General features: G+C 42.7%; 1 protein-coding gene across 2 annotated transcripts in view; it reads left to right on the top strand.

Annotated features, from left to right (window-relative positions):
- The window catches only part of SH3KBP1 (SH3 domain containing kinase binding protein 1), a 254,503-nt gene that overhangs the window by 41,815 nt on the left and 199,319 nt on the right, over nt 1-13,369 (top strand). For both annotated transcript variants that reach the window (XM_024737998.1, XM_024737999.1), the window contains exon 2: nt 10,304-10,427. In XM_024737998.1, coding sequence (XP_024593766.1) covers nt 10,304-10,427 — 124 coding nt within the window. The remainder of the gene's footprint in view (nt 1-10,303; nt 10,428-13,369) is intronic.

Raw genomic sequence — 13,369 nt, 5'->3', positions numbered from 1 at the left:
TGACATTGTTTAATTAACCTTTCTGAGTATAATTAACCAATCCCAAACTGTTTAACTCTTGTAACTTGAACTCTGGGCACCAAAGCAGAATGTATTCTTCCCATGATAAAACTACAAGAAAGATTTAATATCGCCTCTTTATATGCATTTTATTTGTCTTTATCGGTTATTGTCATGCCATTAATTATAATTATATTTCCATAATGTTGAATTTTGTATGAAATAATTGAAAAAACAATTGATTATTGGGCCTGGCATGATTTCTCTCACATCTTAACTTTCCTGTGTCCCCTTCTTGATGAAATATATGGACTGAAGAGCTTTCTTTAAAGCTTTGTATCTGTTCATATATACTGCTCTCACTGTGACTGGTTATGTTGGGATCTTTCAAATTAGCAGTGGAAATGATATAATCGAATTATATTAGGGGGCAGTGTCAATTTATCTCTTGTTTGCAGAAAAAGTAGCAGGCAATAGTCTAATGATTGGGAAATACTAAACACATTTTAATTATTAATTTTTAAGTCAGTTAAAATTTTGTCTGGCTAACAAAGGCACATGGTACCAATTAAAAGGGACAAAATATGCTTTCCCTGTCTCTCAGCCACCCTGTTTCCCCCTCTGAAGGCCTCAGTTATCAGTTTGTTATTCTGCATTACACAGTGAGGCATGCGTACAAACTCACACAAATGCTTGCATACATTATTAGGCTTTTTACCTAGTAACATGACTCGGTGTATATTCTTATTGGCACTTATGGACCAGCCTCATTCTTGGAGAGAGTTGCACGGTGTGGATTCATGGAACCAGTTCTCTACTGACACACGTTTACATTCTTTCAGTCTTTTGCTAAGTTAAGCAATGCTGTAACCATTAATCTTGTACATATGCCACTTTGCAAGTGTATTTGCAGTTTGAATTCCTAGAAGTGGAAATACTGAGTCAAAAGGTGTAGGCATTTAACATTTTGATAGGTAATTGCCACATTGCTTCCCACAGAGGTTGTAACAATTTATACATCAGTTTATACTCTCAGTGGAAAGTACAAGTGGGTATCTTTCTCTACATCATTGCCAACATTATATTACCAATTTTTTTGATTGTTGCCGATATGACAGATAAAAGCTATATCTTGCTTATCAGTAGGGCTAAGAAATCCACTGGGTATCAGAGAGGTCCATTGAGAAACTTTATGATATTTAATATCAAGAAAAAAAGGTATCTCGTAATTAACAAGTTATTTACATCCCTCCCTATGTAGACTGTCAGCTTCTGGAGAGTTTTGTGCTTGCTGTTCTCTGTATCTCTCATACTTATTCTCTGTGTGAGTACCAGTTGTATGCCAGGCACTGTGCTACGTGCTGTGTAAACATTCTAACACAGAAGGTATAAATGCTACAATTTTCATTTAAGAAAATAGCCAAAAGGATTCAGGGTTGTTCTGTGTAGTGAGTACTGCTCAGATATGGTGAGATGAATCCCACTGTAATTTGCATCTTTCTTATGAGCGTGGTTAAGCATCTTTTCATGTGTTTGAGTCATTTTTTTCTATGAATTGTCCTTTGCTATTTTTTGTTGGGTTATTGATCTCTTTGCTGATACTTTGTGGAAAGAGGTCCGTCTTTATAACAGGCAATATTCTCGCGCTTTGACTTTTGTCTTTCTTGGTAAACCTTTTTTTCTGTGTTGTATTTATAGTTTTCTGTAATTCATCAACCCTTTCTTCTGTGGCTTCTGGATTCTGTGTCAGTGTCAAAGAGTCTTTCCCACTCTGAGATTGTAAAAATCTTTCTCTCATGTTTTCTTCTAGTGTTATTAAGGTTTACTTTTTAAATGAGTAAATTTATTTTGAATATCTAATATTCGTAGTCTAAAAAGAAATGGTATTGCTTGTTTAAATAAATAAGGCACTCTGTGAATTTTCTTTTCTTTTTTTTTTTGCTGTACGCGGGCCTCTCACTATTGTGGCCTCTCCCGTTGCGGAGCACAGGCTCCGGACGCGCAAGCTCAGCGGCCATGGCTCACGGGCCTAGCCGCCCAGCAACATGTGGGATCTTCCCGGACCAGGGCACGAACCCGTGTCCCCTGCGTTAGCAGGTGGACTCTCAACCACTGTGCCACCAGAGAAGCCCTGAATTTTCTTACTCTATCTTCTTCCTACCACTCTTAAGCCAGATCTGTATCCTCTTAGGTGAGAAGTTGATTATGATCCAGTGAGCACCAGTTGTATCATTGTAGGGATGATACAGATTTCCATGTTGTCATAGCTTTGGGCTGAATTGAAAATACTCCCTCTTGCCTGTAGATAGCTATCTTGCCCATAACACTCTGTGAAATTGGCCATTCATTTGACAAATATTTATTAAGTGCTCACTAAAGCATGTACAAACAGTTGGTTAGTATTGATAGCCTTTGATCCAATGGTAATAATCTAACTGTTTAGCAGGGCATGGGCATATATAAAGGCATTGACTGTCATGCAGGTAATTGTGTCTTACATCAGGAAGCTATGTCATCTCTTCGGAACGTGAAGGTAGCCGGTCTTATATTTGTCCGGAATCTAGCACTGGCTGAGCTCTTTGCAGCATTCATTCCCATCCTGCAGGTCGAGAGCCTCTTGCCTGGGCTTGTGCTATTGGTGATTCTTGGGAGATAATACTACAAATATATAATAGTGTAGATAATGCAGTTGAAGATTTACATAGAGGCATAACAATAGGTATCCTGTTACTTTAAAAAAAATTAGTTTTGAGCTGAAAATATCTTAGGTGTCTTTATGATGATATTTCAGAGCGCTTTTCTAAGTGGCAATGAAATTTGGAAATGTAAGAAAGCCATTGTGATATGAGACATCAATGTGGTTTCACTATGTACTTTTCAGGGGAAGTTATGAAATATTTCAAGCATTAGAAAAAGAAAGTGAATAACAAATACCAGTGTGCTCACCACTCTGCTCTATCATATCCTCATATTTACTTCAGATATTTTATATACATTTTCTTTGCAATTGTTTCTAATGAACTTGGCGCATTTTGTGGTTCAGCGGCATGGGTATTTCAAAAAATATTGTGGGGCTTCCCTGGTGGCGCAGTGGTTGAGAGTCCGCTTGCCGATGCAGGGGACATGGGTTCGTGCCCCAGTCCGGGAAGATCCCACATGTCGCGGAGCGGCTGTGCCCGTGAGCCATGGCCGCTGAGCCTGCGCGTCCAGAGCCTGTGCTCCGCAACAGGAGAGGCCACAACAGTGAGAGGCTAAAAAAAAAAAAAAAAAAAAAATTGTGATAATGAGATGTATTTTTTTAAAGAAATGGAGTCTTACAGGTAGAAGCTCCCTTGGTGTCTACTATTACTTTCTGGATACTTGCCGTGTCTTCCCAGGTGTTTTGAGACTGACTAGCCTATTGTGAAGGGAGCCAAATTCTGGGAAAGCACAGTCTCTGCGAGCAGGGAATGTTCATGGGGTGGCTGCTTCTTAAACTTGCCCTTTGTGTGCAGAGCGGGCAGAAAGATATCATGCATGTGTGTGACGGGGCGGGCTGGCGCTGTGCTCTTCCAGGATTCTGTATCTATTCAAAACTCTCTTGATCAGTAGATTTGGGGTAAGGGTTTGTTTTTAGTGACTTCCTTTTATCTCCTGACAGTGGTAATTTTGCAGAAAGATTTTCCATGAACTAGTGTAGGGGGCACTAGTACTAGTGATCCCATACCCACATCTAGCTCTAAAGGAAACCTTACCCTTCAGAAAGAAACAGACCATGCTTGAGGGCAGGCTGACAAACGATGCCTCTTTTCCCTGCCCTGCATCAGCCCTGAGCTTTAGGGGACCCTGCCCAGCCTCACTCTAATGCCAAGGGAAGCCCAGGACCAGCATTTCTTGCTGGTCAGGGCATCACCGAGCTCCCCTGGTATTAGTGGCACCAGCCTGCTCTGTGTGCCTGTATTCTTGGTGGCAGGAGACAAGGAATTATTGTGAGATGTGAGGAAAGCAGCTGAGGTGGAGAGGAGGGGCGCCTTGGAGGGAGCCGAGCCACTCAGCTGATTGTGTCAATTAGATGAGATGCCCCTTGGTTCACCTACTTGGCAGGGTACATCTGGCATGTTCTGACCATTTATCCCCTTACTATTGATCCCAGAAGGCTTTCCACCCCCTGAGATGAATATTACAACACCCAAGCACTAGCTTTTCCGGTTTTTGACCTCCTAGGATGAAATATTAGCACATTTTGAGTGAAAAGAATCTGTATTCTTCTGGTTTACGCATTTATGTTGTTCTTTTTACGTTGAAATAGCATACAGTGAAGCGCAGAGATCTTAGAAATACAGCTCAATGAATTTTTAGGTGTTTGTACACCTGTGCAAACCATCACCCAGACCAAACTGTAGAACATTTCCATCCTCCCAGCAGGTTGTCTTGTACCACTCCCAGTCAGTACCTTCTCAAGGGTAACTGCTATTCTGAGATCGCTCACCATTGATTAATTCTGCCTGTTGTTAAACTTCACATAAATGGAATTGTACAGTATGTGATCTCTTGGGTGTGGCTTCTTTCACTCAGCATTCTGACTGTGAACATTCATCTGTGTTATTAGGTGTAGATCTCTCTTTTTTTTTGTAGCACTTACTATTTAATGATGACATTAATAATGACAATAAGTAATCAATTTGTATACTACTCTCCAATTCACTCTTTAATCCTGAAGACACCTCTATGATGGTGCCAAAGCATTTAGCATTAGGCTTCTTTTAGGGATGACAAAAGAGCTGCTTAGAGGCTTTCACTGTTGCCCGCAAGGTCACCCACCTGATAAATGATGATGCCAGGACTGGTTCTGGTTTTTTGACTCACAGCAGCGTTCTTTACATCCACTGTGATACTTCTGTCTTAACTTGTGTCAAGGTTGGTAGAAAACATAAAGGATGAGAGGAGGGAGGGGCCCCCCAACCAGACCTTCACTGATGTTAATTGGTTAATTGAAAGAAGTTAAGGTTCAACTGAGCCAACCCTCTAGCACCTGTATAGTATGTAATGGATGGGGGAGGGAGAGGCAAAGAGGTAGTTGACTGGGCTTGGCTACCAGCCACATCCAGGCAATTCCACTTATCAGAAAACAGACGAGGCTAGTTGAGCTCCAGTTGTGTACAAATTATGCCTTTGCCCAGTGAGGCTGCTGTTTGCAGGCTGCTAAATGTGTCACAGAGAATTTTTGCTAGAGTGGCATTATTGGGGCTTCTTGGCCTCCAGATGTGGGTAAGCCATCTCAGACTCTGATCAGCATTCTGCTTTGGGAAGCAGAAATGGTGCGAATTCTCCTCTCCTTTCCCTCGGGGGGGTCCTTGCGACAACAGCTTGAGTGTCATTGGAGCATCGATAGTTTATTGATGGCCTCAGTTTTACTGTACAAGCCAAGTTTCCATTGTTAAGGCATTAGCTTTGAGATAAACTGGGTTTCCTTTACCTCCTAAAGAGGTTTGCTGATACCCCGACTATTCTGTTGTGTTTTAAAGCAAGTAGAATCGTTGCTGATTTATATACGTGGGCAGGTATGAATTTCTGTAAGCCCCCTTGGCCCACAGCTCTGGTCCAGGGTATAGTCTCTACCAGTGAGATAGTAGGATCTATGTTCTTAACAGATGGTTAAAAGTGTAGGCCTTGTGGTTAGAAAGCTGAGACTGAGGGTTGGGGGCAAGGAATGCTCATACCCAGGAAGTCTATAGAGTCCCATGACCTGGATCAGAACCTCGGAGAGCTCCAGGTACAGGGATGCTGGCAGCTGTAGGCAGGCAGGAGTTACTGCACTGCCAAGTCCACCCTCTTTTGCAGCAAAGGGCTTTTTTGTGTGGATGATAAGGGTCTTCAAGGATTTCAGCCTTTGTACTTGTGGGCTTATGGATAAAGCAATAAATCAGATTCTTTAGATGTGGAGGAAAGTGAAATTTTCCACTGGAGCCACCAGTGGGGTGATTTTGACTGTCCCTGCTATAGCCATGACACTGGTTCTTCCTGGGAGGTGAGGTGTAAGCAAGAGAGCTCTGCCTAGAAGGCCTGCAGCTGGATCCCACGGCCTGCCCTGCCCCCTACTAGCCTTGTAGCCTTCTGATGGTCTTGCATCCTCTCTGACTCTCATGATTCTTGTCTGAAAAAATATATCAGTCTAGAAAAATCAGGATTTATTTCAGTAACAAAATGAAAATGTTATCGTGAGGAGCAGGCGAAAAAAGATCTGTTAAAGCACTTTAATTTATATAAGGCCTTGCGAGTGTAAGGTTGTGTCATTACCGGCATCGTCACCTATTTTGGGAGCCTACCAGTAGGAGTCCATGACATCAGATGTCTGTGAACATCAGGGTGTTCAAAAAATGCACTCCTACCTTGCATTTGCATGGTAATTGGTACCCTGGGGTCAGCATGTATGTCAGATAGTTTGAGCCAGAAGTGAGTACACAGGGACACGTGGCTTGCTGTGCAATTTGAAAGCTTTTTGAAGGAAAGAGCTTGCCCTGTGGTCTTTTGGAAGTAACTGGAGGGTTTCAGTAGGAAAGTGACAAGAGCAGACAATTGTTTTAGGAAAGTGTCCCTTGAGGCAGTGTGGAGGTTGAGAGGGGAGGGGAGGGACTGGAGGCAGGCAGGACTTGGGGGGAAGAGTGGTTAAGAGATGAGCTCTGAAGCTAGACAGGTTGAGTTCCAATTCTGGCGCCTACTTGTTTGACCTCGGACAGATTTCCTTAGCTCTCTGTGACTTGGCGTGTGCATCTGTGAATAGGGCTGTTATGCAGGTTAAAAGTTGCAATCCAGGTGCAGCTCTTAGAGGAAGCTTTGGCACATGGCAAGCTCTCAAATGTAAGCTGGTATTCATGTGTATTTTTTACTGTGGTAAAAATATATCTATAACATAAAATTTGCCATTTTAACCATTTAAAAGTACAGTTCAGTGGCATTAATTACATTCACAATGTTGTGCAACCGTCACCACTGTCTGTTTCCAAAACTTTTCATCACCCCAAACAGAAACTCCATAACCATTAAACATTAACTCTCATCCCCCCATCCCCTTACTCCCTGGTAACCTCTAGTCAATTTCTGCTTCTATGATTTTGCCTATTCTAGGTGCCTCATATACGTGGAATAAGACAATATTTGTCCTTTTGTGTCTGGTTTATTTCACTTAGCATGATGTTTTCTAGGTTCATTCATGTTGTAGCATTATCAAAATTTTATTCCTTTTTAAGGCTGAACAATATTCTATTGTATGTATATACCACATCTTGTTTATCTGTTCGTCTGTTGATGGACACTTGGGTTGTTTCTACTTTTTGGCTATTGTGAATAATGCTGCAGTAAATGTTGGCATACAAGTATCTGTTTAGGTCCTGCTTTCAACTCTTTGGGGTATATACCTGGGAGTGGAATTGCTGGGTCATACAGTAATTCTGTGTTTAACTTTTTGAGGAACCATCGTACTGTTTTCCACAGTGACTGCACCATTTTACATTCCCACCAGCAATGTACAAGGGTTCCAGTTTCCCCACGTCCTCATCAACACTTGTTTTCCTTTAGAAAAAAACCCCCAAAAAACCTAGCCATCTTAGTGGGAATGAAGGGGTATATCGTTGCGGTTTTGATTTGCATTTCCCTAGTGAATTATGATTTGAGCATCTTGGCGTGTGCTTACTGGCCATTTCTATTTTCTTTGGAGAAATATCTATTCAGGTTCCTTGCCTGGTATTCATGTTTTTAAGGCAGCTTGGGAGGAAGGAGAGAAACAGATTGAGGAAGTAGATAGAGCCCAACTGGGTGGCTGGTTAGATACGAAGGTTAACACTGAGTTTTCCAGCCTGGGTAAGTGGGTTGATGATGGGCTGTCAAGCAAGATAGCTCCCGTCTCTCCCAGAGAAGGGGCCGGTTGGAGGGACGATGTTGGGTTTGGGTGGGACTGCGTTGAGCCTGGTATACCTGGGTGTTGGGCAGATGGAGAGTCTTCAGGATGCACCGCCATGCCTACATGTCTGATTGGTTTCTTTGGAAAAATTCAGGGCATATTTTAAGTTTTCTCCTCCCTGCTTGAATCTAACAAGCAACTTAAGAAATTAGGTCATCATGAGGCTTACATATCTGGCAAATGGGAACAATCATTGGAGGGACAACAGAATCTGAAACTTATGAAGCAGCCTCTCTCCTGTTGCTGGTTTCTCAGCCCTTAAGCACCTGCATGATGAGATCAGTCCTTCAAAGCTCACAGGTTGCTGCTCTGAAGCCTTGGGTGTGAACATTCTTGGCAACCATAACTTCTCAGGCCTTCTCCAGTGACTACCGTAGTCTGTCAAACATCTGCACCCCCTCACCCCTGCCTAACTGCATCGTGGTTAGTGCTAAGCAAGTGCTTACCATGTCACCTGCAACCCACTGAATTTCTCTGAATTACTCCTTGGCAAAATTGGATGTTGTATCACTGCGTTATGTTGTGTCTAGGTGGGAAATTTGTGTTTGCACAGTCATACCTGCCCTACAGTGGAGAGTGATGTTTGAGCAACTTCTCTACCCCCAAAGAAGCAACGATTGGGGAATGAGGCCCTGTGGTGCCTTGTTTACTTCTAGAGCCATAGCAGGCTGGCAGCCATCACTAAGAAAGCATCCTTTCATGCGGCTCAGGCTGGCAATGTTTGCAGATTGTCCCCTGATGCCATCTGCCTGTGAGGCTGCAGAAACCCCCAGCAACTGCTGTTCTAGCAGGTGCCGGGGCTGCTGAGGTGGGAGTGCGTGTACACACACACGCATGCACACCGCTTTGTGCTGGGTTGGCCTGAGCCACCAGCTGAAACTCTCAACCCAGCAGAGCACCAACCGCAGTTGCTGGTTTCCGGTGAGGCCCTCATGAGGGAGAGAGGGCGAGGCTGTTGTGAACAGAGCCAGCAATCGGGGAATTGGATACGGTAACTAACGCTCGGGTGTGTAGGAAGCTGCCAGGCGGTGGCTATGTTTTGACAAGCTTTTGTTCTGTTTTTTCCACCTCTGCCCAGGCCAAATTGTAGCCTCCCACCAAATTTTCCATCTTCATGTTCATTCATAGAAGGACCCATGTCCAATTCTTGTCCCAGGCTCTTTCTAGAGAACACATCTCTCATCTTTGAGTCCTTCCTGCCACCCAGCCGTGCTTTGGCTCTAGCCCCTTAGCTTTCTCCTTTTCCCACGTCAGTGTGATCATGGATGCAGACAAGCCCAGAACCCACCCTGCCCAGATCTGCACTTTGTGAGTTACTATCATTTCCGGCTATTAATGCTTTTGAAAAAAATTATGTAAATTATTCGAATATCAATAATTTGAAATAATTGTATCAGGCATCAGGTTTTAAAAATCCAGATCTTAATGGAGCTCTGATAAGAGACCACCTGGTGTAAACTTTTTCTGTAAAGGGCCAGGTAGTTTTGGCTTGGATGTCTCTTCCAACTACTCAACTCTGCCGTTGTAGCATCAAAGCAGCCACAGGAAATACCTAAACGAAATGAAGGGGATTGTGCTATAATGAAACTTTATTTACAAAAACATGTGGTGGGCTTAGTTTGCCGACCCCTGGCTTAGAATGATAGTCTTTATTTTATTTTATTATCTTTTATATTTTTCTCTCTGAGGGATTAAAAAGCCAGAGGAACTTGGTAACTGTAAATGAACTGAAATCATCTTCTTTTGGGTTTAGCATAATTGTGAGCACAATGGTGATTTGGGAATATACTTCTTTAAACCCCTGTTGGGAAGAATAGAAACCAGAAGGCCTTTGAGGGGCGATTCTGCTTGGCCAAAGATTGTCATTGTTCAAAAAATAGAACAGGCTGTCATTTGGAGCTGTAGGGTGGCCTTTTTGATCCCTTGGAATGACCATAGTCACAGAGGTTGCATTGTATTGGACATTATTACATTTTATAGGACCAGGTGCTTGTCTAATAAATGTAAGGAAAACAAACTACAACGTACAAGAAATGGCGTTTTAAAAACGTTTTGCTGACAGGGAGATCGGCTCAGTGCTTTGTGACCACCTAGAGGGGTGGGATAGGGAGGGTGGGAGGGAGACGCAAGAAGGAGGGGATATGGGGATATATGTATAGGTATAGCTGATTCACTTTGTTATACAGCAGAAACTAACACACCATTGTAAAGCAATTATACTCCAATAAAGATGTTAAAATAAAATAAAAATGTTATGCTGAGTTGAGGTCACTATAGTTCATTTCCAGAAAGCTGAAGCTTAACATAGTCAGAGACATTCTAAAATGTTAAACTACAATCTTGTTTTCCTTTTCTCTGTCCTCACAGGAAATAAAGAAAGAGATGAAGAAAGACCCTCTCTCCAGCAAAGCTCCAGAAAAGCCCATGCACGAAGTGTCCAGTGGAAATGCGTTGCTGTCTTCTGAAACAATTCTAAGAACCAACAGGAGAGGTATGGCAAAGAAGAAAGAGCCCCTCCCCACACACAAACCCAAACTGGAAACTTCTGGGTGAACTGTATCACATTTTGCACTGCTGGAAAATTGAATGGCGTTTGCCCTTTTGGTTTTGATTTTTGTATAAATTTGGGGTGCATACACACTCACACACACGGCAAGTAACGATACAATAACTATACTAAAGGGAACTAATAAAAAAATTTTCTTGACAGTGGGAAAGTAGACTAAATTTGTAAACGATGATTTTTCTAGGACTTTAGCTTTCGCTTTCATATCTATTTTTTTGGCTGAAGGGTGACTTCAGAGAGCACTGTGGTGCCAGCTGAGCCGGGCACGTCTCGCCATGCTCTCTTTTTAATGTAAGGGCAGGCTTTAGCAGGGTCTTTCTCTCTCTAACCGCTGGGGCTCCGCCTTGTCTCTCTCGGTTTAGGAGGCAGTATTTACAGAGATATAGCTCATCCATCCATGTGTCTAACCAGGAAACCTTTCACCATCTTGTTTCCCCCTTCTGAGGCCTCAAGACAGATTTTTCAGGTATCAGCTTGTTGGAGTTTTGTTTTCTCCCCTATCTGCCCTTTGTGACATTGTTGTGTGAAATGGTAGGAGAGATTCTATAAGATGGCAGAGACAACCCGACTCAATTCTATACTAAAATGGAAACTGGATTGCCTCAGTTTCTCCCGAGCCCACCCTCCCCATGGACCAGGCCCGGTGCACACTGAGCACGCCCGAGGTAGATTAGCTTTCAGCTGCAGGCTTTTCAGGGGCTTATTACTTCCTTAAGGAGAAACATAGAGCTGTTCAAAAGCAGGAGCCGGAAATGTATTAGCAAAGAGTTCCATTAAAGAGGAAAAAAAAAGCAAGTTTACATAACCATGGGGAAGAACAGCTAATCTTTCATCAAATTTAGGCTGCAGAAGAATTTGTCCAATAAACTGTCCATTGATCATAGTGCTTGAGACTTCAGCTTTGTGTCTCTCTTCCTTCCTGCTTCTTCCTCTACCCCCTCCAGCTGCCCTGGGTTACATTTCCTTTTTTGAATTATTCAGATGAAATATTGGCTGGAGGCCCACGCTGTTTAGCAGCTATAGGATTTTCTTTCTTGTTTTTTTTTGTAAACCCCATCCTGCCAATGGAGGGGATTTCCCATTTTAAGAATTTTTTTTTAGGCCTACCTAGCTCTAAAACTACAGTCATCCCCCAGAGCACTTCCTGCATTCTTGCAAATAGGTTCCAGAACTCCTGAGGCCTGCCCTCGTTGGACTTGGAGAGCTAGAGTTCCCTTGCTGATCTGAGCCTCTCCCGTTTCTCCTGATGCTCCTTGGGTCAGTGGGCCGAGGAATGGCATACACGTAGACCAGCGGCAGGCCTCTCTGGCCAGCCTTGTTTTTGTAAAGCAAATAAGAGAATTAAGGTAATTCATTAATTTAACAAGATAAGGGATTAATTAAGTTAAGGAATAAAGGTGATTATCCAGGTAAGTTCGACAAAATTACCTGAGAGCTTTAAATCAATGAAAGAATCAAACTTTTTAGATAATTGTCTCTTTACAATGAAAAATCTGACCTTTGAGGTCCCCTACAGAATTTTTCATTAACCAGAAAATGGCATTAAAGGGACCGGCTTACTGACTTAATGTTTTCTTTCTAAGCCTCCACCTTAGGCCTACAGCCTGATTATGACCAGCTTTTTACTCTTAGGTCATAATCTGCCAGTGGCTCTGAGACCATAGCACATGGGGGCGTCCTGTAAATATGAAACACATAACAAACCATCTTCATTCTGGCCCAGGCTTCATACTGACCCCCGGGTCACCTGGGCCACACATAAATTTCCACTTGAAGGGAAGAATTGTGTACCAGGGCCAGTACCGTCTTTGGCCCCGCCCCCACCCACCAGAGCTAACAATATCCTACTGCTCCTTATAATAAACAGCAGGCTGGATTGATTGGCCTTGTCAGGCCACATAAATAGTTCATTGTGCTGAGCTCAAAAGCTACATTTTTTTCCCACCCCAAATCAGTGAAAAACCACTTTTTCTCCCCCTTAAAACAAGGATCAGAGGCTAAATCTGTGGGACGATTCTAGTCACTTGTAAACACTTCCGTCCAACTAATTTTTCAAGTTTTATGAGTTATCATAAATGACCGAAGCCTCCTCCTTCCCTTTGTTTCCATCAGGCTTTGTCCCTAGAAATCTCTTGGATGTTTTTGTCTGTTGCTGTTGTTATGGAGGGAAGTTGCTTTCAGAGTTTAGTAACCGGCTAATTTGATTCACTAACATGGGATTTTCTTATAGTATATGAGTCCACCTTGTGATTCAGCCTTGGACCCTGTGTGAATTTGGTAGAATTAACACAGGTTCTTTTTCTTCATCTTTATCAAAGATGAGATGACTGTTCACTTTATATGGGCCATATCATTTGATGCAGGCTTAGCAATGGTTTAATAAAGGAAGATTGAAGTCTATTTCTATGAAAAGTCTGAAATTGAACCATTTCATTGTGTCCTGAACTTGAGATACACTGAGCTGAAGAAGTTTGCCCAATTGTGTCCAGCGATTTTTGCGTTGGGGACGTGCCTCACTTTGCAGCAGGGGTGAATGGGTTGTAGTAGCTCACAGTGTGGGATGAGCTCACCCTCCCCAGGCACCTGCATAAGGTCAAAAGATATTCTACACTTGAAGAAGGCTATTCATAGCCTTGAGAAAAGGCCAGGACCATGGAAACATTAGTTTGGGGACCGATTAGTTTCAGTTTTCAGCTTTAACCTTTGCAGATCTCTACAGAGTTGATTTAGGGAGGTACTGGAATGACTCCACAGGCTTTTTATTTGAGAAAAAAGATGTGACTGAAATTGAGAGAGAGAGAGAGAGAGAGAGAGAGAGAGAGAGAGAGAGAGAGAGAGAGAGGGCGAGAAAAGAAAAGGCAGTTGCT

Source organism: Neophocaena asiaeorientalis, unplaced genomic scaffold, assembly GCF_003031525.2.
Source record: "Neophocaena asiaeorientalis asiaeorientalis breed wild unplaced genomic scaffold, Neophocaena_asiaeorientalis_V1.1 scaffold324, whole genome shotgun sequence".
In the NCBI taxonomy this organism is placed as follows: domain Eukaryota; kingdom Metazoa; phylum Chordata; class Mammalia; order Artiodactyla; family Phocoenidae; genus Neophocaena; species Neophocaena asiaeorientalis.
Note: the sequence above shows the minus strand (reverse complement) of the source record. Positions and strands in the feature narration are given on the sequence as shown.